The sequence below is a fragment of the Ahaetulla prasina genome, chromosome 1 (genome assembly GCF_028640845.1).
Source record: "Ahaetulla prasina isolate Xishuangbanna chromosome 1, ASM2864084v1, whole genome shotgun sequence".
NCBI classification, from domain to species: domain Eukaryota; kingdom Metazoa; phylum Chordata; class Lepidosauria; order Squamata; family Colubridae; genus Ahaetulla; species Ahaetulla prasina.
Window position 1 is genome coordinate 144,690,213 of NC_080539.1, and position 26,298 is coordinate 144,716,510.

General features: G+C 35.2%; 1 protein-coding gene across 1 annotated transcript in view; it reads left to right on the forward strand.

Moving 5' to 3' along the window:
• Positions 1-26,298, forward strand: part of CSMD1 (CUB and Sushi multiple domains 1) — a 1,133,931-nt gene that overhangs the window by 978,671 nt on the left and 128,962 nt on the right. Inside the window, exons 31-37 of the mRNA XM_058177365.1 lie at positions 4,516-4,632; positions 6,363-6,476; positions 8,052-8,147; positions 13,004-13,207; positions 14,959-15,083; positions 17,924-18,020; positions 18,909-19,013. Coding sequence (XP_058033348.1) covers positions 4,516-4,632; positions 6,363-6,476; positions 8,052-8,147; positions 13,004-13,207; positions 14,959-15,083; positions 17,924-18,020; positions 18,909-19,013 — 858 coding nt within the window. The remainder of the gene's footprint in view (positions 1-4,515; positions 4,633-6,362; positions 6,477-8,051; positions 8,148-13,003; positions 13,208-14,958; positions 15,084-17,923; positions 18,021-18,908; positions 19,014-26,298) is intronic.

The window sequence follows — 26,298 nt, forward strand, 5'->3', positions numbered from 1 at the left end:
AAATTAAGATTCTAGTCCAGTCCTGCGCAAATAAATAGATGTGTCTTAAGCTCGCGGCGAAAGGTTCGAAGGTTGGGAAGTTGACGGAGTCCTGGGGGAAGTTCATTCCAGAGGGTGGGAGCCCCCACAGAGAAGGCCCTTCCCCTGGGTGTTGCCAGTCGGCACTGCCTGGCGGACGGCACCCTAAGGAGTCCCTCCCTGTGAGAGTGCATTGGCATAAGACCCTTTGTAACAACACTTGAAATTTAGCCTCCCATTTCTCTTGTTCGTTGCTGACATGTTTCTACATCTTGATTGGAGTCAACCTGTAGTAAATTAAATTGATTTAGAAAGACACACACCTCTCTATAGAAGGCCTCACAGGTGACATACTGTAGCAGAGAAAAGTCCATGAGGTCAAAGGAACTGCTTGCAGAGCTCAGAGACAGGATTGGGGAAGATTGCATTAAAATTTCTGCTCCACTGAAGGTTCTTAAAAGCACAGTGGCCTCCATAATTCTCAAATGGAAGAAGTTTGGCACAACCAGGACTCTTCCAAGAACTTGTTGCCTGGTAAAACTGAGCAATCCAGGGAGAAGAGCCTTAGTAAGAGAGGTGAACAAAACCAGACTCACTCTGACTGAGCTCCAGAGATTCTGTGTGGAGATGGGACAGAGTTCCAGAAGGACAATCATCATTGCAGCCCTCCCCCAATCTGGGCTTTATGGCAGAGTGGCTAGACAGAAGCCTCTCCTCTGTGCAGAACACATGCTAGCCTGTTTGGAATTTGCAAAAAAGAACCTGAAGAACTCTCAGACAGTGAGAAACAAGATTCTCTGGTCTGATGAAACCAAGATTGAACTCTTTGGCCTCAATTCTAAAGCTTGTGTATGGAGGAAACCTGTCTAATATCATCCCAACAGTGAAGCTTGGTTGTGGCAGCATCATGCTGTGGTGGTGTTTTTCAGCAGCAGAGACTGGGAGACTGGTCAGGGTTGAGGGAAAGGTGAATGACGCAACTACTGTTCCACAGTACTCAGAACCTCAGACTGGGCCAAATGTTCACTTTCCAACATGACAATGATCCTAAACACCCAGCCAAGACCACACAGGAATCATTTAAGGACAACTCTAGGAATGTCCTAGAGTCGCCCAGCCAGAGCCCTGACTTGAATCATATTGAACATCTCGGGTGGGACCTGAAAATGGCTGTCCATCGACAGTTACATCCAACCTGACTGAGCTTGAGAGGATTTTCAAGGAATAATGGTAGAAAATCCCCAATCCAGGTGTGCAAAACTTGTGTCATACCCAACAAGAAAGACACAGACTTCAGAGGATAATTAGAACTGCAGAAAAAAACAATTGCTACCAACCTGCCTTCCATTGAGGACCTGTATACTACACGAATCAAGAAGAGGGCCGTGAAAATATTTATAGATCCCTCACATCCTGGACATAAACTGTTTCAACTCCTACCCTCAAAACGACGCTATAGAGCACTGCACACCAGAACAACTAGACACAAGAACAGTTTTTTCCCGAAGGCCATCACTCTGCTAAACAAATAATTCCCTCAACACTGTCAAACTATTTACTAAATAGAATAGAATAGAATAGAATAGAATTTTATTGGCCAGGTGTGACTGGACACCCAAGGAATTTGTCTTGGTGCATATGCTCTCAGTGTACATAAAAGAAAAGATACGTTCATCAAGGTACAACATTTACAACACAATTGATGGTCAATATATCAATATAAATCATAAGGATTGCCAGCAAGAAGTTATAGTCATACAGTCATAAGTGGAAAAAGATTGGTGATGGGAACTATGAGACGATTAATAGTAGTGCAGTAGTGCTGATTCTCTATTCTACGCATACACAGTGTGCCATAGGGAATTGAGAGATCTTTTGGCATAGCAGGGATATTACTACAGAAGAGAGAAGGACATCAGTGAAAAATCATATTTTTGCTATCTGTTCATTGAATCATCCATTGAGCCAGAAAGCCTTCAAAACTAGAGGAATGTACAGCTCTTGGAAAATGTTTTGGTTGCAAAAAGACTCATTTTTCGTCAAATGATGTTGTAATTTACAATTCTTATTTTTATATTTTAGCAAACTACATGGAAGCATAAGTAATATATGTCCACGTTTATCCACATTTTAACATCTGATGCTAACAGATGTGTGGTTATAAAGCTGTATTGGCTTCATGTGATCATTTGACAAAAATATGTGCATATTTATAGCAGAAAAATATTTCCCATTCAGCTGACGATAGTTTCCCAAACAAATTAGTACAAGGTATTAATGCCCTTTTCAAAATCTGAAGTTTGCATCTTCTACGTGTGAAGATCTCCCAGGCTGAAATATGTAACTAGGTTTAGAAATATAAACTTATTTATAAGACTTCAGATGGCATGTAGATCCAAAGAATTGCAAGTAGGTTTCTGTTTCACACTGATATATTTCCCCCCATAAAAGTTGAAGCAACTTATTGAGGAACAGCATCTGTCTAATTTAAGAAAAATATGTCAGCTATTTTGTATCAGGTTCCTTTAAATTACAGTTTGTGTCAGACTCAATTGAAATTTGCAGCCTATCTATGAAAAGAGACAAATTCAAGGAAGAAGTGTCAATTAGGCCAACTAAGAAGTCTACGAATGATAGCAAAATAAGACCTCTCAGTAAGATCTGAGACTAATGTTTCTTGTGATCTGTCAGATCATTTAAGAAGATCTCTTTTTTATGTCAATTTGGACTATGGCATATGGAATATACTCCTATAACATAGAAATACTATGAGGCATAGTAATACTAGGGCATAGATAAAATAGAAGAGAAGTCTTCCCATCTCCACCCCAAAAATATTTTTTTTTTTACAGAAGAGCTTAGGATCTCTCTAACACTAATTTCATCTGATATTTGTTATATTATATACTACTTTTTAATTAGTCAGGCTTCCCCTCAGAGCAAACTGGTTTGCCTACAGGTATTCCTTGATGTACGACCACAATCAAACCCAAAATTTCTGTTGCTAAGCAAGACAGTTGTTAAGTAAGTTTTGCCCCATTGTACAACCTTTCATGCCACAGTTATTAAGTGAATCACAGCAGTTTTTAAGTTAGTAACATGTTATATAAATCTGGCTTTCTTATGATCCTGGGACACTGTAACCATTATAAATATATGCCAATTGCCAGACATCTGAATTTTGATCATGTGACTGTAGCGGATGCTGTAGCGGTTTTATGAAAAAAAATCATAAGCAACTTTTTTCAGTGTTGTAATTTCAAATAGTCACTAAGTCAAGTAATGGTTGTATTTTGCTTAAAGAGTTTTTATTTTGTTTTAAATTGTAGTCATTTATAGATGGAAGGTCAGTAGTCAATGAAAGGCACATAGCTTTAGGTTTCCAAATATTTTTTTTTAAATTAGCTATTTCCAATTTATTGATCCGAGTTCCGACCCAAACTTTCTCATGCAATGTTATAATTGAATAAAAACAATGGAAGATTTAGTCACTAGTTTGAACCTATGGTCTCCAAGTGTTCAGGAACTGACTCTTGGCTGACCATAGAGTAACAAGTTTGAAAGCGAATTGAAAATACAGAAGGAGAAAAACAACCATACATTGTTGCGGAAATTAAAATTGCAATCTTGTTTGTGGGCCATCTTAATTCCACTGTCCCTAAGGCAATAGGCTGTTAGAAGAAATATTACTTTGGCATAAATTCCTTGGTTCCTTGAAGATTTCACCTCCCACAGAAATTGTTCCATGGAGTACAATATATACCTTTTGTTTGGCATAGGAAGTGGTGAATGGGAATGACAATATTTAAGGAAAACACCTCTCCCAATTATTGTTTTTAAAGGGGATCAAGATGCTGTTGATCACAATGGCAATGGGAGTGAAGTGAAGTACACATTTAACTCTTGGCTGAAAGAAATTTAATCATGCTGCATGACTGTTCCAAAACTTTCAGGATTTGCAGATGCTAAGTGATGGATACATCAAAAGAGTGGTTGCTAAAATAGAACAGTTATCTAATCTGTGTCAAAAATTTACTTCTTTTGTTTATAAATTTAAATTTCAGCACAATAATCATGGAGAATAAAGCAACATACAACATGATGTGATATTAATCATATATTATAACTTGTATTATTATATAATATCAATATATTAATTCTGCAGTGAGCAGGCTGAAGGCAAATGGAAACTTTATTAGTATCAGCCTTTCCTCATTAAGGGAAATAGCCATGAAACATACTTTGAGGAAAAAAAAGGTGTAATTTAGATGGCACTTTTAAGAGAAACTAAGATTTCAGTTTAAGTACATTTCCTAAACATTTCCTAAATTGTAATTATCCTTGAATACTTATTTCAATGTTAGCTTGTATTGAATTCCATTGCAATTCTAATACAAGAGATTTATATATTACAAGAAGAGGTATTATGTTTTTATTTTTAGTTACAACTTATTAATTTGACCCATTTTTTCTGTATTTACACATGTTCTTTCTCAGCTCCCTGTGGAGGCCAATATAGTGGATCAGATGGAGTAGTTTTATCACCAAATTATCCTCAGAACTACACTACTGGGGTGACTTGTCAATATTCAATTACAGTTCCTAAAGAATTTGGTAAGTTTGACGTTTCACTAAGCCTTTCTTGTAATTAATTCTTGGTGGTAATCTTAATATATAATATGCTTAAACAAAGTTTCAATAACACCTCAGTATCCTGGGATTGGATTAGCCAAAGATCATTGTTGCTTATGAATTTAAACATCATATTTATTTTATTATTTGCTTATTCACTTATTTACTTATTAGATTTCAGCCTGCATTTCTGTTTTATTTTCCAAGACTAGCCTATAGAGATAAAGCAAAATATGTGCTAAAAGGCACTTAAAATCAGAATTAAGGTAAAATACTGAAAGAAATTAAGGTTTGACAAAAGTATATATATTTTATTATCTTCCTGAACATCAAGTGGATGAGAGTCAAATTTTACTTCCTAGGGAGTGCAATCCACTGCCAAGGAGTTCTTCAAGAGAAGGCTCTTTGCTACGTAGTAGATATCATGGTGACTGCTAGGATTTGTTCTGAAGTAAATAAATACTGTAATTCACATCTGAGAGGCAGAATTCACTCCTCATCATGGCTATATTTGGATAACTCCAGCTCTGAGATAAAGGAGTTGTTTTCAATTCCCTTCAGGATAGGGAGAATCAGAGCAGGGGAGGGCAAAATTACTCCACTGAATCAGCACTTGGCATGAGTAGTAATGGTCTCCCTTTGCTGGTTCCTTTCTCAGGTTTGGCTATGTTTTGGAGATTATATGACAGAATATTGGATGGTGTTTATCTTCACTATTTTGTCATCTGGTGGATTATTGCATCAAAAGCATTTAAGGGCTACCGCATAAACTGAATACTGGCAATATAGCACCATTAGGAATAATAACATCTGACATTCTTTCCCTTCGTATGGTGCCTGCAAGAACTCAAATCCAAATAAAAATAATTAAAACTCAAAATTAAATCAGCCAAAATCTCACAAGGTTTGGAAATCTTGTCAGAATTTGGTGTTCCATCTGAAATCTTATAGATTTTAGAGACTGGAATATACACATATAAACATGTAGCTCTATATACATATGGCCTCATACATACATATATACTCGTACACCAGAGATTACTTGTAACAGCTTTGTGAGCCACCAGTCATAGGTTTGGAACTATTGGGACCAGAGGTGGGTTTCAGCAGGTTGTGACCAGTTCTGAAGAACCAGTAGTGGAAATTTTGAGTAGTTCGGAGAACCGGTAGTAAAAATTCTGACTGACCCCGCCCCCATCTATTCTCTGTCTCCCAAATCCCAGCCATGCCCACCAAGCCATGCCATACTCATCAAGCCACGCCTACAGAACTAGTAATAATTTTTTTTGAAACCCACCACTGATTGGGACTGATATATTGAGAGACCTTTAAAATATCACGTGGATTTCCTAGCTCCCTAGGAATACGCCCTGGGTCTTGGAATAGCCAGGAGTCAGTGAAACTATTATTTATTGCATGAGCTTGTTAACATTTAAAATGCAGCTCCATTGTTGTTATTATTTTCCCCCAAAATAAACAACTCCACCATAACCAGCACCAGTGCAAAGCTTCAGGAACAATATAAATATAATAACAGTCCATTTTTATTAATTTTTTCCTGCACTTTGTAGCTTCAGACACAAAATGTAACCAAGTAAGAGTTGAAGTAGAATCCACAATGTTTACAGAAAAGTAATTTTCATTTATTTTAGACCTAATGTAATTTGTTTTGCAAATAATTAATATTTCTTTTTGTTGCTCATGTTTTATAGTTGTGTTTGGACAGTTTGCATATTTCCAAACAGCTCTAAATGATGTAGCAGAATTATTTGATGGAGAACATCCCCAAGCTAGACTTCTGAGTTCACTTTCTGGATCTCACTCAGGTAAATAGTGCACCTTAAAAAACATAAATAACACCAAAACTAATTTAGTTTCTTAAGTGTAGAGTTTCAAATCAGCAAAACGTAATGTGACCTTGTTTGCATACATTCAGAGTGTTTTATTAGGCAGTGCAAATATTATATCAGATATTAATACTTATTTTGGAAATTGGCAGAAACTAATTTTTATGCATATAGATATATAAACACTCATTTCATTCATAAGCAATGTCATTGATACTTCTATTTTACAGTCACTTTCCCTTCTCTGATTATTTGGGGGATATTTTTTCTTTCACCGGTTGCTAAATTTTATTTAATATCAGATAATATAAAAATGCTAATAATTTCTTAACCACATTTAGTTAATTTCATTGAGTATCTCAGGATAAATTAAGGATGACATGTGTCTGATTATTAATTAATTGATTATAAAATGTGTTATTAGAATCAATAAAGAATAATTAAAATTTTGTGATAAGTAATTGATAATCAAGAATTAGTCACAAGTTTCATTCCAGCAAATTATTAACCTTGATTCATAATTATGTTGCTAATCAAAAGTATTTGTGTAGTCATTCCCTCTGTTCCTGATGTTAAGAGGTATGTGCTAATTTCAAAAGAAGCTATCAGTAAGCTTGGGGAAATCTAACATATTTTATAATAAACCTCCACTTATTTAGTAAGTCTTCTTCTGCCTATTCTCCAGTTCACTCCAAATCTGTTGCAGCAGGTCCCTAATCTTCCAGATCAAGGCCTCGAGAATGGGTACAAGGAGTCCACCATTGGAAATTGATTCTACCAGTGTGATTCTTCTGTCAATAAATAGACATTGATGAATTTCACTCATTTTTCAGAGCTCTAAAACCTGATAATTGGGTGAAATGAAAATCTAATTGAGAAAGGAAATGGTATAAAGTATTATAAATGAAGCCAGGGCAAATGAAGCAAAGAACAGGAGCTTTTTGCCACGAGAGCCAGTTCGATCTAGTGATTAAGCCAATAGGCTAGACAGTAGATTATTTCTAATCTGACTTTAGCCATGAAATCCACTTGGGCCAGTCACTTGGGCCAGTCACTCTCTCAGTGACTCAGCCTACCACTCAGGTTGTTTTTGGAGGGAAAATAGGAGGAAGAAGATTTGTTGGATATGTTCGCCACTTTGAACTATTTGTAAAAATAATAAAGACACAATATGAATGAATTAATGAATAAATGAATGTTGTTATAATTTATAATAAAGCTAAAACCAAATAACCTCACTGGTGAAGGAGAAAAATTTAAAGAAAATAAATGTTTCTAAATCAAATGCTGTTTAAAAAAATTACGTTCAATGTGCATAAAATATATAATGGAAATTATATATTATTAAGACATAAATTGTATAATGATGACTTCTGTGGCCCTTCCTTCCTTCCTTCCTTCCTTCCTTCCTTCCTTCCTTCCTTCCTTCCTTCCTTCCTTCCTTCCTTCCTTCCTTCCTTCAAGAAACAGTGTTTCATGTCCACATATGCAGAAATAGGTTTATATTTATTTTGTTTATGCTTCCTTCCCTGTCTTTCCTTTTCTCATATATAGGAGAGACCCTGCCTTTAGCTACATCCAATAAGATTCTCTTGAGGTTTAGTGCCAAGAGTGGAGCATCTGCAAGGGGCTTCCATTTTGTCTATCAAGGTATTACTCTTTCCATTCTTCTTTTCTACATTTGGCTGTGTTACAAAGTATGATTATTTTGCCATTTGGAATGGAAAATGCAATAAGTTATTTAATGTCATGTAACCTTAGCTACTACCTTTCATCTCAGAAGCTATATTTCTTGTTTTGGGATCTATGAGACCAGAATAATTAAAATGTGATGTGAGATATCTATGAAAGATTACATGGTGGATAACTCACAGCTTGGTTTCTCACATTAGAAATTCTGAACTCATTAATTGAGCACCACATGTAGAAGAACACTTATGTGGAAGATATTCATGCCTAAAGGGGGCAGCAGAAGCAAAGTTCAGAGAATATACATAGTTAATCCAATCCCAGTGTTTGTTAAATTCAACTGATGCTGATCTCTGATGCTCTTGGAAGGCAGAAGACATTTGATAAGTGTCTATTTCAACATTAGGATGGCTGATTTTGGACATTAGGATGGCTGATTTCTCCAACTCCTTTGTGTTTTTTCCAACATACAAAACAAAGAAAAGGTGACTTTCTGACCTCTCCAGCTATGCAAAATAGAGTTATACTATATTTCCTATGAGCTCTGGAATTCTGTCCCAAATTAGAAATACTTATAGAAGTAATATTGATGTTCTTGTTATTTCTACAGTAGCATGGGTAAGCAGAACATGACTCTCTATTATGTAATACTTTTCCCAAGAAGAGTTACAATACTGTAACTTTAGCAGAATATCAGTGAAGTTAATGAAAATTTTATTTATGTAAGCATTCATTTTGTTTCTGAATAGAAGATCTAATTTCAGTATATTCAACCTTGGCCAGGCTATGGTTATTAGCAATACAAAACTATATGGATATCTCTTTACCAAAAATTCAGTGAAAATTTTAACTTAATACATATGTTTGGATTGCAGCCTAAGGCTAAAATCCATGGTAATTTCCTTGGAAATACTGGTAAATTGTATTCAGTTAGATATATAATATTCAGACTACAGGTGGCTGGAATTCTGCTGGTATAACAGAAATGCAGGGTAAAAGGGCATAAATCTAGTTCTTTTCACCTATGATAGTTACTTATTTATTAATGCATTGATGCATTACTTGCTATCCTAAATATTTTATTTTAAAAATGAATTTAGCATAGGAATTTAAAATCCTTATCTGTGTCTGAATTTTTTTTATTAAGAACGATCATAGTTGCAGATTATTTTAGTATTCTTTTGCTTGTTATTTGCTTTTTTCCTTAATGCCCAGCAAACAGTACAATGTAGCAAAGTGACTGATTGATTGATCTACATTAAAGAATTCTTTAATTTAAAAAAGTTTAATATCATGGAATGAAATTTGCTCTTAGTTCTTCTATGAAAAGAAATAAGAAACAAGCAATCACTATATTGGAATTTTTAATCTTACTGGGAAATTTTCCAGGACTGGCTGCTTCTAAATACCTTCAAGAGACACATCCACATTTCTGAATGAACACCTTTACTCTGGCCTACAAATTCAATCCTTGTATTTCTTACCTACTATTCCAGTCTGACTCAAGTCCATGTTCACTTTTCCACTATGCTGACTTCCATTTGTTACATAGCATTGAAAAATGAAGAATAATTACTATAAAAATGCACTTGATGTCCAATGCTATTTAAGATTAGCTTGTCTGTACCAGAGTTTAGAATTAAATTGAGGATTAGGAAGAGAGAAAAAAGTCTATAGCTAACATGATTGCATATCCTGAACAGAATTGTTACAAGATTCAATTTCTATCCTTAGATTTTGATATAATGGAGGTTTTTAATGCCATTTTCTCTATTATGTATTTCATTTTCTGTCATGAAAGCTATCTTCCTTTTATCAAAGCTGCAGTTTTCTATATATTACATTGCACAGAAAATTATGATTAGCAATAGCTGTGCCACAAATGATGAGCTCACCTCTGCAAAACCCCACATTATTGACATTTTGTGATGCTAAAGTTAAATGTCCTCACATTTTCAGTACAATTGTGTTTTAAAGGGAATAATCTGCATTCATTTCCATAATTATACTTGAACTTGCTTACCTGCTTCAGAAACAGAACTGTGCACAACATTAACGTATAAATCCATATAAAAATGCTTTATGCATTGCTCCGATGAAAAGCAATCAACCATCCTCAATTTCAATGCCTCTTCTACAATGTCTTTCTTTCTATGTTCACTAAAGTTTGGCTGAATGTTGCAATATGGCTTTCCATCAGTTCTTGAAGAAGTTGGTGACTGAATTTGGTTTCCATTGGCAACTGTAACTTTTTCAGTGGTCATCATTTAAGCATTAATCATTGCATATGATCAGATCAGTACATAATGACAGGACTATAAGAAATGAAAGTGAAAGGAATTGTGGGAAACTGTCAAATGTAGGTTATAGGAGGAATATTTGGAAGGCAGAGTGGAGGATGCATTCTTCTATTTCTATGAATAGATTTATTAATAATTCTTGATTTCATCCAGGTATTTTGGACTTTTTGATTGATGATAGAGTGAATTTAAAAGAAGGATGCAGTTCATATATTGGATGCTTCTGTAGTCTCTACTATTGAGTTTTTAGGCAAACTATCAACAATCTGAACTACAATCCGGAATAACATGGAATCTGAACAACCTCAGTAACTAATCCCATATCGAACTGATACTTATTTCAAAGGGAACTTGTGTTTTGTAATTATTCTCTCTCTCTGTATTACTATATTTCACATTCAGGGTCTGACCAATTTCAGACCAATAGCGTTTTCTGAATAACTCTCAAAATTCTAAGAGGTACTGTACTGTTCCATGAACATTTTTGTTTTTCTAAAAAAAAAGCAATATGATAAATCTTTGGAAGACTGATTGAGGCATTGTTAATGTCATTAGTTATTGTATGTGCTACCCTCTCTAATTATATAAAATTAAATGCTGCTTAAGAGGATGATTTTTAATGTCTTGTCTTTTTCTGAATTAGATATTCAGAACAATAAGGGTTTAGTGCAACTGTGGCTTGTTTGTAACTATGCAATATACTGTAATGTGGCTGCTACAGGGTAACATCCAAATTGTGAAATGAATATTCCTGCATAATTTAGTGTTAGAAGAAAAAGTACAAAGCTACTCATTCAAATGCAGTTCATTTTCATTTTTCCATTACCTCTAGTAGAAACAATCAGGACACTCATATGTCATTTTATACTGGAGAATGTAGTTAGCACAAGTCAGGGTCAGTTCCAGGATCTAAGGGAATTTAGACATCAGGAGATCAATGGACTCTTTACTTCTCTTTACTTCCCCAAATTTTATAATTTGGGGAAAACATGTTGGTTTTTAACTACAAAATAATTGGATTTGATTATATAGTAAAAGATTAAAAATAATTAAATGCTAAGTGGAAGCACTAGAAAGAAGAGATAGAAAACATTGAAGTACTTTTAAACTTGTTATACATGCTAATTAGCTTGTTTGGTGACTGTTCTGTCCTTTTGCACGTGGATTGTATGGGCATTTAGCTCATAAGTGATTGGACAGAGCAGAGAGCAACTTCTGATCATATTGCTTTGCTTGCTAAAAGAGACTTTAATGGGAACGTGACTTGGAGGCCTTTTATGGTGCCTGAACTTGATTAATATCTACTGTAAACCATGTAGCAATGTACAGCTCAATCTCATATGGCTTCATACTCCAGTTTTGTTGCTATCTTGTCTCCTTATGCAAGTACAGGTAGTCCTCAACTTACAACATTTTGTTTAGTGACCATTCGAAATTACAACATCACTGAAAAAAGTGACATGACCGTTTTTCACACATACGACCATTGCAGCATCCCCATGGTCATTTTGTCAAAGTTCAGATGCTTGACAACTGACTCATAATTATGTTGGTTGCAGTGTTCTGAGGTCATGTGATCCCCTTTTGCAACTTTCTAACTAGCAAAGTCAATGGGGAAGCCAGATTCACAAAATGAGGCAAAATTCACTTAACAAATGTCTCACTTAGCAGCAGAAATTTTGAGTTCAATTGTGGTCATAAGTTGAGACCTACCTGTAGTTTATCTCAGCAGACAGAATGGCCAAATTTCATGCACAGAATAGCAAAAACTGCAATGATTTCCCATAGCATTTTCTTGATTGGGCAGAACCAAAGTACTGAAGTTAGATGAGCAGTAAAAAGCACAACCTTTTTCTTACTGCCTTGTAAGCTCAGTAACAATTTTTTTCTACCTCTTTAACCTCAGAGGTGCACACTGTGGCAGTAGCACTCTGTTTTAGGGTTTTGCTGCAAAGCTAACCACCAAGGCACAGGAGTGGAAATGATTAAAAAATGGAGCCTTCTGAAATTTGGGCTGTATCAAGTACACCTCTGATTGCAAACCCTTACAATCCCATATTCTAATATCCAGTAATTTGTTGTCTGTTGTATTGTATGCAAGCCTACGTATACTTATATTAAATTTCTATTTCTCACAAACATAACTACTCTAGACGATATCCTTAATTGAGAAATAAGAGCAGTGACTTGGTTTACTTTTTGCTGTGAAAGCATTGGGAAAAAGTTATTTCTGTTCTTTTTTAAGCTCTGATCAGTATATTTAACATATGCAGAAAAGTTTATTGGAAATATTAGAAACAGTTTTAATGTTTAATGTTCAGTGTTTTAATATTTTTAACTTTCTAACTGTCTGTATTGTTATTTATGATATTGCATGCTACCCAGATAGGCAGCATATAAATTTAATAAATTATTACTAAATAATAAAACATGTATGAATTAAGCAAATTTACCTAAAAATAAAGATATTCTTTGAATTGGTGGCACTTCTCCAATAATACTTCTTTTTTCATGCAGCGGTTCCACGAACAAGTGATACACAATGCAGCTCCGTGCCAGAGCCAAGATATGGCAGGAGGATTGGCTCCGAATTTTCAGCTGGCTCTGTAATTCGCTTTGAATGTAGTCCCGGCTACCTTCTCCAAGGCTCCAAAGCTATCCGCTGCCAGTCTGTGCCCAATGCTTTAGCACAGTGGAACGACACAGTGCCAAGCTGTGTGGGTAAGGCTTATTATTTTTAGGTCATACATTTCCAAGTCAGAATCTATAAACATAAATTAAGAACATTATTTGTTTTATTAAATAGTATTAAACAAATAAATTTCCTCACTCTTGATTAATGTAGGTGAAATCCAGTTTAAAAGAGCAATATGTCACCTTGATTGTAATTGAGTACTAGCTGGTTGACAGACAGAATAGAATTTGATATAATAATTTATTATATTTATGTAGTGGATGTATAGTTTGCTCAATTCATATTATCATTATGACTGCCTCTAAAACCTTAAGTTTAAGATGAATCTCTGGTAATTGGAAATATACTATAATTGGACTGAAACTTGCTTTGTAATATTAAATGATTAGTGCAATTGAAAAACAACAGTATTTTAACTTTACAACTGATTCTGATTGCATTTTATTATATCCTAAATCAGAATGGCCTTGCTTAACAAACTGCTTGTTGTGTTTTATGTGTGATTCTTCCCATATCAATGCCCCCTTTTCTTTCCTTTTCTTTCCCCCCCTTCACACTCCCTTTTCCCTGTTCCCTTTCCCTCCCTTAATTTCCTATTTTATTTTCTTCTTTGTATTGTATATAAAAAAATAAAAAAGTGGGAGGAGAAAAAAAAAAGAACTGTGTTTCCATTTTGGATTCAGTTTTTGTTTCTCTCCAGAGAGTTGTATTTTGCAGTTCTTTGCACTGATAGGGATAGTATGCCCATAGGAAAAAAAAAACTTAATTATTTGAATTATGATAATATCAAACAGGTAAAAATTGACCCATGACTATAATCGGACCTGAAATGATGGTCCTAAATCATGCCAGTCATTAAGTGAATCATCACATGTCCAACTCGATTTTACAACTTTTTTGCATTGGCTGTTAAAGCGAATTACCGTGGTCATTAAATGAATTCATGGTCAGTAATGCCAGTGGGCATATTTTGCCAAAACACAGAAATAAACACTAGTTTCCAGTAAAAAATATTGCAAATCATTGCCGTATGACTACCAAGCAATGCAAATCACCGTGAATGCAGACCAGTTGTTGAGCATCCAAAATGTAATCGTATCATTGTGGGAGGCGGGGGGGAGCAATCATTGGAACTTCAAATGCAGTTTTTAAGTATCTTTTTTTGAGTCCATTATAACTCTGAACACTTACTAAGCAACTGGTCATATGTCAAGGACTACCTGTACCCCTAAATTAAGTTATGTCAAAAAAAAATTCCTTTCCTTGAAGCTTTTATAGCTAAGATCATTAGCAAAAGAAAGTAATTGATATAAAGATTAATGATAAGGAAACCAGAGTATAATAACAGGTTTTTAGACCTCAAAATCTTTATCTGTTTTCCTCTACTCTACTTTATCTGTTTTCCTAATACTTTATTTATTTATTTATTTTACTATTGTTGTGGTGCTTATCCCTTTCTAGTCCTAAAATACATTGCCTGACTTTTAAAAAACTTGGTCTGAAATGAGCCAAAGGTCGAAATAGTAAAAACTGCTTGAATTTAATATGACATTATTGAGACATTACGGATTTAACATCCATGGACATTATCAGAGAAAACATAACTGGGTTTTTTTTTTCTACATGTAATTCTGGAAATGGGAGAAGCACTTTTTACAGCAAGTGTTCTATTTTTCTTGCTTTATAAACACATAAATGAGATTTAATTCCCGGTTTTAATATTACTTTCCAGCAAGGTTTAAGCTTTATTGTTACTTCAAATTCAATTTTCTTTCAGTGCCATGCAGCCGGAATTTCACTGAACGCAGAGGTACTATACTGTCTCCAGGTTATCCTGAACCTTATGGTAACAGCTTGAATTGTGTGTGGAAAATCATAGTGACTGAGGGATCAGGTATTCAGGCAAGTCCATATTTTGCCAACAGTGGAATATAAAATACTTCAGAATTAAAGACAAGATATTACTAATTTATTATTCCTGCTCTAAGTCTCTAGCTAAATGTAAACAAAAAGAAAAACAACCCTTGTTTTGCATTTTTTATAGATTCATTCACAAATTCAGAATCCCTCAAGCCCTCCACCCCCACACCTTCTGCATGTAAAATAGAAAAGCCAAAATTGCTTCTGTTCACCACACTTACTTCAATGCAATTTAGTGGAAATTGACTTTAATTAAAGGAACTTGTTTGGAAATCAGTTTTATGCATATGTTGATCATAATTTACTTCACTGGTATACCATATGCTACCAGATAAAGCTATAATGATTGCTACATCTTAATGCAGTTCTTTAAACTGAATGAAGCTATGATATATTTATTATATATTTATGTACATATGTTATCAGAAGGAAACAGATTGACACTGAAGATACTGTGCATAACTGTCGTTATGAAGTTAATGTGACTTGTCTTCTTTATGAGATTTGCTTCAACAAGGCCTTCTTATCATTCTTGAAAGATACTGTTAATAAATTAAAGAAACATTTTAAGTATTTTAATAAAAAACATACTATTCCAGACAATGAACTGTTTTTTTTTTAAATAAGCCCTTCTGGATTGAAATGGCAAACTATATCACTGCCATATGTGTGCATCTGTGCGATATATGTGGCATGTATGTCATTATGCAAGAATGAAATAATGAAAAAAAACACCTTTTCATATTAAAAAACAGTGAAAAAAATACTTTTAATTTATACAATCAAAAATTACTTTTAATTTTAATTACTTTGTATTCAGCAAAGCTCATTAAAAGATGCTATTTCTATTAAATAACTTGTACACAGCTTAATTTTAATGCATGTTCATTTTCATACAGCATTATAATTCAAATTGGTTAAAGAGAGAATCTGCAGAGATTATAAAAGAGGATTTCTATCCAAAAAACTCTTCAATCAGTTCAAGATATTTAAAGTCAAGAACTGAGTTTAGAAGCTTTCCTGAACTGTGCTAATAAGTTTCACTGGAGCTTATAATTAACAGTTTCCAAGGCCCACCAGGCTTTGTCACCTGTACTTCCATACATTACCAACTTCTTGTTCAATATGTAAACATTACATTAAAAAAATCTTTAAACCAAATTACACTGAGACCCCTTTAAATCAAAAATGTATATAGGATTGTCTTTTTTTTTTTTTAATTTGAAACATATTTCTTAAACTAGAAATGTCTTAGTAATTTTCTAATGCCTGTAAATATTCCTGTATTCATATAAAATAAAATACAAATAACCTTGATCATAATTTAATGGCTATAGTCATCTTTCAATCTTTGTGATAAATGAAATGTTTGTTCAAAAAATCTATGGATAATTTCAAAATAGTGACTATTCAGTGGAATAGGCGACATAGTTTATGGGTGAATTTTTGGTGTATAAGTACACATTCCACACTTATTTTGTTTGGAAGTGGCAAGTGGATGTTATGTGGGCTACAAAGGGGTAGGGGGGGTATTCCATTGATTGCTGCCTCTCCCAGATGGCAGAGGAGCAAGAGAAGGAAGATAAATGAGATTAAGTAAGTAAATTGGCCTTAAAAATATACTTCCTGGAATATTTTTTTTATATCTTCACAAATAGTGTTTCAGTCTAATTGTGTAGTTCACTATCTTCCGCCCCCACCCCCAAATTCTTCCTTAGTAGAGGTAAAATTTACCTCAAGTTATACAAGCTTCAAATTAGGCTATTTAAGCAGACATGTATAATTCTTCTTGTTTTAGTAGCATTTCAATATTATTTTGGTCTATAATTATAAAGATGTATAACATTGTTACAGTGGGCGCTTTCGTCATTGCTGAGTTAAAAGTGTTATCCTTAAGTCAGCAAAAATTATACTAAAATTAAATTTACTACCCCTATTTGTCGTTCCTATTATTAATAAATTCCTTTGTTAATTGCTTCAGGTGCTCTTTCAATTTTGTGATAAGTAGCATAAAGCAATTAAAAGTAGTATTTAAGATTTCTCTCCCCTGTCTTACTTTTGTTTATGCAGACAGTAAATGTAGACTTCCAAATTCCTCCAGGCTCTGTAAAAGAGCAGTGGTAGTAATGGTGATCTCATTTTTTCATTGCTGTTTCAGGCTAATACACTTTTGCACTCTTTCCCCATTATGATATTTATCTAATTCATATCACAACCAAATGATCCTGAAGAGCGAACAAAAACCAATACAATACATATCTAAAACCATTATTGTTAGCAAGTATTAAAAACATTTTAAAATAATAGGAAAACAGATAAACAAAAATAATAGATGAAGGGATGTTAATAATAATGGATCCTTTTCACTAGATTCCCTTTCTGGCATAACTAGGTCTTGAGGGATGTTCAGAAGTTAGAAGTGACAAGGCCATCCTATATTCAAGTATTTCAAGTTTTTTTTTTTTAATGTTTAGCACCCCACTTTGATCTCATCCAACTTTCCCTCTACTGTAATGGGTGATAAATTCTAAATCTAATAACAACGATCATTTGATGTTTCTGACTTGAGGAAAAAAACATTTGTTTACAGCTAATAACACTTTTTTATTTATGGGATGGAAGCAAACTGAAGGCAATATCAGAGATAGGAAAAAGCAAGATGTTGCCAGGACATATTTGTACTGTAGTTAGATGCAAGTGGGGAAATGCCCTGGTTGTGTAATTTACATTGCAGTGTTTGTTGTCAAGCTTATTATGATGTACTTTTCTGAAAACTAGTAATAATCATGTTTAATGAACACTCAGTGGTATGGTTTTCACAGATACAGGTAATAAACTTTGCTACTGAGCATAATTGGGACTCTCTTGAAATTTATGATGGGGGTGATATGACAGCACCAAGGCTTGGAAGCTTTTCAGGTATGTAGGAGTCTATATTGTGTTGTAAATGTTGTACCTTGATGAACGTATCTTTTCTTTTATGTACACTGAGAGCATATGCACCAAGACAAATTCCTTGTGTGTCCAATCACACTTGGCCAATAAAATTCTATTCTATATTGCCTTTTATTGGCCAGAACATAGATACAATAGCTACTCAAGTTTCTCTATCTCTTCTCTATGCACAATATGCTCTTGTATGGCACTTCCTCCTAGTCCCTTAATAAAGAATATTATGAAAAAGAATATGCTTTGTATAATACTTTGTGGGTGCTGAGTATTAGTATATTCTTTTATTGAATGTTGAATGAATGCCTTATCTTAAGTGTTTAATTCTTGTTATCAAAGTCTAGCTGTTGTAATTATGGATGGAATATGTCCATACAGAAATTGACATGTTATGAGGCGGTAGAGCAACTGATTAATTCTGTACACAACTTGCAGCTCAGTTTTTATCTTTATTTTGCTATACAAGAACATTTAAGTGGATAATAATCCTAATAAATTCACAAGTGCTACTCAAATAGAAAATATAGAATGATTATAATGAGTTAATTTAGTTCTATATGCTAACATAAAATATGTTCCTAAAATTGCATTTGAAATTTTAATATAAATCTAAGTGAGATTGTATTAAAAGGAGGATGTGGGAAATGTACATTCAATGTATATTAAATTTAAATTTATATTGAATTTAATATGCTGTAAAAATATAGTTAGTAAAACTAAAACATGTTCCCACGTGGTTAATAATTATTATAGCATAATGTATACTTTTTGATTCACCATAAAAAGATTTGTCACTTACATGTTGCTTCTCTTTAATTAATATGAATATATACATATATGACTTTTGCTTTTCTGTAGGAACCACAGTACCAGCACTATTGAACAGCACTTCCAATCAACTTTATTTACATTTTCACTCTGATATTAGTGTAGCAGCAGCTGGTTTTCACCTGGAATATAAAAGTAAGATGTTTAACATTATTTTGCTTGCTAAAATAATTTATATTTCTCCTATAATGTAGTATAATGTAGCACAGTATCTATATGCGTTGCATGAAAACTTGTGCAAACTATCATGTCTCTTAATCTCTTTATTTCTGGAAGCAATCATCTATAAGTAGGTATCACATTAAAAACAAGCCAAATGAATATTTTTGAGATTGGACAAAACTAGGAAAAGGATGCGGGGGAGGGTTGACAATGATCATAGTTGCCTGGAAAATCTGTTTCATTGTGTGTTTTACATACCACTATCACATTGACTTTCCCAAGTTTATATCTATTTATGAAATATTATTGGTTCTGCTGGCACATACTGTAGAGAACAATTTTAAAATACATTTCCATGTGTCTTTTGAGTTGTTGACAGATAATTGATATACACATTATGTGCATATGCGTCCAGATGGGTGGGTGGGTGAGTGTATGAAGAGAGAAAAAGAATGTGGATGTAGGAGAAACTGACCTAACCTGTGGCAGAAATATTTATCATTTCTACATTAAGTATTTGTAAAGTTATTCACCCAAAGATAATATAATATCTAAAGGAATATCACATCTCAATGAAAACCAGCCTTTTTTCAGAAAGTTCTTTATGTACAACTTCTAAAATATCGGTTAGAGTAATAACTTTATACAGCATAGTTATCATATTAAAATGCCTATTCTTTTCTTTAAAGTATTGTGCTATGTATTTGAAGTGCTTATATAAGAAGATTGAGACATTGATAAGTACACACAAATTCTATTAAAAATGAATTAAGGCTTTTTAAAATTAGGCTGTTGGTTTGAGATGTATCTTTTGAAATGGAGCCACCCACATGGATTTGTACAAGTACTGATTTGAATGTCACCTCACTTGCTGGAGCTGCATTGGTTGTTGATTTGTTTCCGGGTCCAATTCAAGGAGCTGATTGTCCCCTTTAATGCCCTACATGGATCGGGGCCAGGTTATTCGAGGGATCATCTTTTCCATGTTTCATTGACCCAGCCCATCGGACTGGGAAGACAAGATACAGTATGTTACAGGTTCTCTCTATTAAGGAGCGCCATTGAGTGGGACCAAGAGGGTGGCTCTCCCTGTGGAAAAGCAAGCCCATCAAGATAAGATTGGCTCCCGTCTTGATAATCATTTGGAAGGCCCTGAAAACATGATTTTTCTAGTGGGCCTGGGGAACAAGGGTGATACAGAACCAATCAAATGGTTTGTTTGATTGTGGAGTGAAATTTTATTGGATTTTGTATTTGAGTTTTTACTTCTGTAAGCTGCCTAGAAAGGGATGCGGTGGCTCAGAGGCTAAGACGCTGAGCTTGTTGATCGAAAGGTCGGCAGTTCAGCGGTTCAAATCCCTAGTGCTGCTGTGTAATGGGGTGAGCTCCCGTTACTTGTCCCAGCTTCTGCCAACCTAGCAGTTCGAAAGCACATAAAAAATGCAAGTAGAAAAAATAGGGACCACCTTTGGTAGGAAGGTAACAGCGTTCCATGTGCCTTTGGCGTTGAGTCATGCCAGCCACATGAACGCGGAGACGTCATCGGACAGCGCTGGCTCTTCGGCTTTGAAACGGAGATGAGCACCACCCCCTAGAGTCGGGAATGACTAGCATGTATGTGCGAGGGTAACCTTTACCTTTACTTAAGCTGCCTAGAAACACTATGAGTGAGTTGGGTAACCATATAAATGTTCTTAATAAATAATAACATTAATTAATTAATAAAACCAGACTACCACCTTCTGTCTACATAGTAGACATTGCCTAATATCCAATTTAGTAATCAAAATACTGTATATTCATCTAGAATTTATCAACTCAGAGTCAGCAACTTGATACCTAATATTTGATAACTGAAGAATACTTTTCATTTTAATGGTTTTATGTTCTTTTCAAATGTTTTCATGTATAAGTAACTCATTTATATTAACTCAGTTACTCATAGGACCGAGTTTTACTATAGATACAACCTTAAATTTCTAATTGTGAATATATATTTCTAAGGTTGAATATAGGTTGGGTTACCCAATGCTGCATTTTAATATGCAAAATTTAAGTTCCCTTGTAGAAAAGCAATAAAGAACTTACATGAATTGATGTTTATTAGAAGTATGCAAATTAAGTCATTAAACATTCCCCTAGCATTGATATCCATCTCCTCTTAATGAGCAATTGTATGCAAGCAAATATACTGATAAGCACCATTGGAAATACTTATAATTGAAGTAATCACTATTATAGAATGTTAATGTGTGAAAAATTTTGGAAAGGCCAGATCTCCAGCTGATGATAAGTATTCAAACTAACTATTAGCCACAGGAGATTTTAATTCTGTGCTTGAATTTCTCTATTCATTTCTAATTGTATGCAAAGCTTCTTCTAATTCATATAAATCAATTTACCAAAGACATAAAATGAGTGTGTGAATCTTAATGCATATGGATTGAGAGATAGTAACTTATGATATATTTTAGAAATACCTGCTATTTTCTGTACATGATTTGCCATCTGTTGATGTTAGCTTATATACTTAGGGTTAGATCATTTCAGATGTATCTCATCATCATTATTTGCATACATTTTACCTTTCCAAAAATGTCATTCAAGGACACTAACAGTGAAAATAACCAGATACAATACAAATGAATTAAAAGTACTATTAAAGTATAATTAATAGCATATAATATAAACAGCAAGAAAACAACTACTTTGAAATGTTTTAACCCAAACAGCAGGGGTGAAATCAGACCGGTTTGGGAGAACCTCTAGGGATGCTTGGCATCAGTTCACTGAACTGATAGTAATCACCCCTGGTTGGCCCCACCCACACCCACCCAATCGCCTGGTCGCTGCTCACTTCTTCTGGTCTCCTGCTCGGCTCTTCCAGCCACTCGATCTTCCACAGAATTCAATGTTAAATGCAGCAGAAAGAATCCTAACTTTTCTCTCTCCATTCACAAAAAAAATGCTGCAGCCTGTCCCTTTAAGGTACTTCGACACCAGGGAGGGAGGGACGGGGCTGGGGGGCACCATAAACAGAACAGCAGTTCTGCTGTGAATGGAGGGAGAAAAGTTAGGATTCTCTCTGCTGCACGTTGAATTCTGTGGCAAGCTAACAGAAAGTGGGACAAAGGGGCTGGTGCATTGGGATCGCCTCTGCCTCCCCCATGCCTCTGCCTCCACTTTCTGCTGGTGCCACCACGCAAGCCTCCCATGAGGAAAAAGAGAGGAGCTGCCAGGTTTGGGAAGAGGTCCAAAAGGCAGAAGCGCCGCACCCAGAAAGAGATGGGTGAAAGTCATTCTGCACTGAAACAGAGGCATTCCGAGCCTTCAGCGTATCCCAGGATTGCAACACTGAAAGTTCGGAATGGAACTTTTTTTGCGAACGGAGGGAAAATGGGTAGGGAATTTTCCTGCCTATCATTCTTTCCTCAGTCTGAGGAAAACTTGAGAAATTTGAGGAACAGATGACAGACAGGAAAATCCCCCTCCCCATTTTCCTGCCATTTGTGACAAGGATTGGCTGGAAGGGGAAGGGCCATGTGAGGCGCCCCTCAACATGAGTGATGTTGAGTTGGCCATTCCCACATGACCACCACCACCACCAAGCCACACCCACAGAACTTTTGAAAAATTTTTGAAAAATTTTGAATTTCACCACTGCCAAACTGCCTATTACTGTGTAAGTAAATAAACACATAAATACCTAAAACAATGTTAGAATCTTTCTGGCTATGGTGACAACAAAACACCCTTCTGAAAGTAAATAGATTAATTATAAACCAAAACTTAATAGGGCATGTTATATTGCAGGTCTCATCAAGCAAGAATTTTCTGCTGAACCTTTTCCTGCAGACACACAAGTGACTCTTAGCTAGACTGTCCTAAAATCACTTTCAAGGATAAAATAAAATTAGTGTTTTTAAATAAGAATAGAAAAAAAAAACTGGCAACCTATATATGTTTTCTGAGGTTTTCCCAGGTGTTTGTATGTAGGTCTTTGGTTATTCGGGTTTTCTCCCGCGTGAAATTGGAAGTGTCTTGGCGACGTTTATATATATATAAATGAAGCTTAAAGAAGTTCTTCAAGAATAGGTACAAATAAAATTCATTGTGATAGTCTGACCTTGAGGCAGCAAATCAAGAACTAGCTATTATCAAATTCAGAAATTATGTAAACACCACGTGCTAATAATGAAATGATCAATAGCAATGCTAAAATTTAAGAAGGGAATCAGGCATATTTATGAAATAGAAAGGTATCAAATGCTACTATTCAATTATGGTAAAATGCATGGAGTCATGGTAGATATGAAGATATATCTGAACATATCAACCTAGTGTGTAGCTGCTGTTACAGCAAGAGCAACATGCTCAAAATCCTTAGGAAGTGAAAATACAACAGCAATGTGGTACATAAATCCATTATAAGAGTTTATTTGAAATACTAAGTATATAAAAGAAAAACATGAGGATGGAAAACAAAGGCAGAAATGTAAAATTTGGAGCTTTTCAACAAATGCCTTTTTTCATTTCTGTACAAATTAGAAAAAAGCCTGTAGGTTTTACGAAAATACTCAAAACTATACATCACTCGTCTCTTAGTTTGGGTTTATAATACAGAGCATACAGTTTACTTTTATAGCTAATAGCTGGTATATTTATTTTCTTATAGTGAATGCTTTGTTACTACTGGTAAAAAATGCAATGAATAAATCCAACTGGGCTATATCCTGATTTATTTATTTTTTTTTGTACATGAAATACCTTTCTAAGTAGTCAAGAATCTCTAGTTTAACAGAGGTTTCTGTTGGAAAAAGAGAGGAGGAGGCAGTTTTACAATTGTCCTTGCCGTAGCTTCTCTTTCACCCTACACGCTGTTCTTCAATCTTCAGGAAAATATTTTCTGAAATGAAGCTGTAGGGTTTGGGGAATTAGCAAACATTTTCTGTTTTGCTTTTCTACAAGTAAGGACGTTGTATGAATGTGTGAGAGCATAGGGTATTAGTAGTCTGTGAGCATAGTATAGATAGATGATACTGTGTGAGAATGAGAACAAGACTTAAGTAATTTTGATATTGAAACTATTTATAATTTTATATTTCCAATCCTAAAACACAATACTTTATAGTGAATGTAGCACTTACATTCATTGGAAATATTTAGCAAAGTATTAGACAGTCATCTATTTCTGATAACTCTGTTTCTGAATGTATAGAAACATTGTGCAGAACAAAACCGTATTAATTTTTTGATACCTCTATGTATAAATAAAATGTTTACAGTGCGGGTAAAGGATAATAATACAATCAGGCAGCTAGCTACACAGAAAGTGGTTTGGAAAATGCAGTAGCATTCAATTCCTTTGATGGATATTAGCATACTTTGGTCTGAATATAATCTGAAGATTAAAATGGAGGCAAATTAGTTTGAAGCACTTTTTGCAATGATATTGTGACTTATGCTTATAATGTTTCTTGTACCCCGTCCTCTCCCTGGGTGACTTCTTTAAATCAATTTCATCCCTCCAAAAATTTAGTCACAATAGATTCACTATCTATGTTTTTCTCTTTTTTATGGATTGTATCATTGATTCAATATATTGATTTAATTGATCAAAGAGATTCAGAATACTTTTCCTGTATAGTGTAAGGAGAAATCAATAACTATTACAAGATCCATTCAATTAGTATGCGATAATAAGTTACACTAGAATGCTAATAAAGATTACCGCATATTTGAATCACGTTCTCAGAGACTTTTTTCAACTTCATTTAACCTGTCTCGCAGCATTTGAAAGGGTACAGCTCTATTTCAGTGGAGATGACAGATCAAAAATGTATAAGGAAGAAAAAAATTAATGAAGAACAGTTTCCAAGAAAGACTTCCATTCAATTTTGCGCCACTGCTTCATTGGCATGAATCCTTAATGAGGCAACTGGTCAAATGTATGTTATGATGCAAAAGAGTGGAGCTTAAGTTATGAGGTCACGGCCAAGTTTCTTCATTTTGATGTCATGAATAGATGTATATATATAAATGTGCCCCATAATAATAGGCAACAAAGAAATTACCTGCAGTAATTGCAAGCAGCTGCTGTTAATAACAGACTGTATTATTATTATTATTATTATTATTATTATTATTATTATTATTATTATTATTATTATTATTATTATTAATTCGATTTCTATACCGCCCTTCTCCCGAAGGACTCAGGGCGGTGTACAGCCAAAAGTAAAAACAGACAATACAATATACAATTAAAATACAAATTAAAAAACTTATTTTATAATTGGCCTAAAAAACTTTAAATATATAAAACTAAAACCCCTTAAAATTAATAATAGAAAATTTAAAATCAATAAAATTTAAGCCAGCCCCGCGCGAATGAAAAAATGTGTCTTTAGTTCGCGGCGGAAGGTCCGAAGGTCAGGTATTTGGCGTAAACCCGGGGGAAGCTCGTTCCAGAGTGTGGGAGCCCCCACAGAGAAGGACCTTCCCCTGGGGGCCGCCAGCCGACATTGCTTGGCGGACGGCACCCTGAGAAGTCCCTCTCTGTGAGAGCGTACGGGTTGGTGGGAGGCATGTGGTAACAGCAGGCGGTCCCGTAAGTACCCAGGCCCTAAGCCATGGAGCGCTTTAAAGGTAGTGACCAAAACCTTAAAGTGCACTCGAAAGGCCACAGGTAGCCAGTGCAGTCTGCGCAGGAGCAGTGTTACGTGGGAGCTACGCGAAGCTCCCTCTATCACCCGTGCAGCTGCATTCTGGACTAACTGAAGCCTCCGAGTGCACCTCAAGGGGAGCCCCATGTAGAGAGCATTACAATAATCCAAGCGAAAGGTAACGAGCGCATGAGTGACTGTGCACAAGGCATCCCGATCAAGGAAGGGGCGCAACTGCCAAACCAGGCGAACCTGGTGGAAGGCCCTCCTGGAGACGGCCTTCAAATGATCTTCAAACGACAGCCTTTCATCCAGGAGGACACCTAAGTTGCGCACCCTATCCTTTGGGGCCAGTAACTCGCCTCCAACAGTCAGCTGCGGCTGCAGCTGACTGAATCGGGGTGCCGGCATCCACAGCCACTCCGTCTTGGAGGGATTAAGCTTGAGCCTGTTTCTCCCCATCCAGTCCCGTACGGCTTCCAAACACCGGGACAGCACTTCAACAGCTTCATTGGGGTGGCCCGGGGTGGAAAAGTACAGCTGGGTGTCATCAGCGTACAGCTGGTATCTCACCCCAAAGCCACTGATGATCT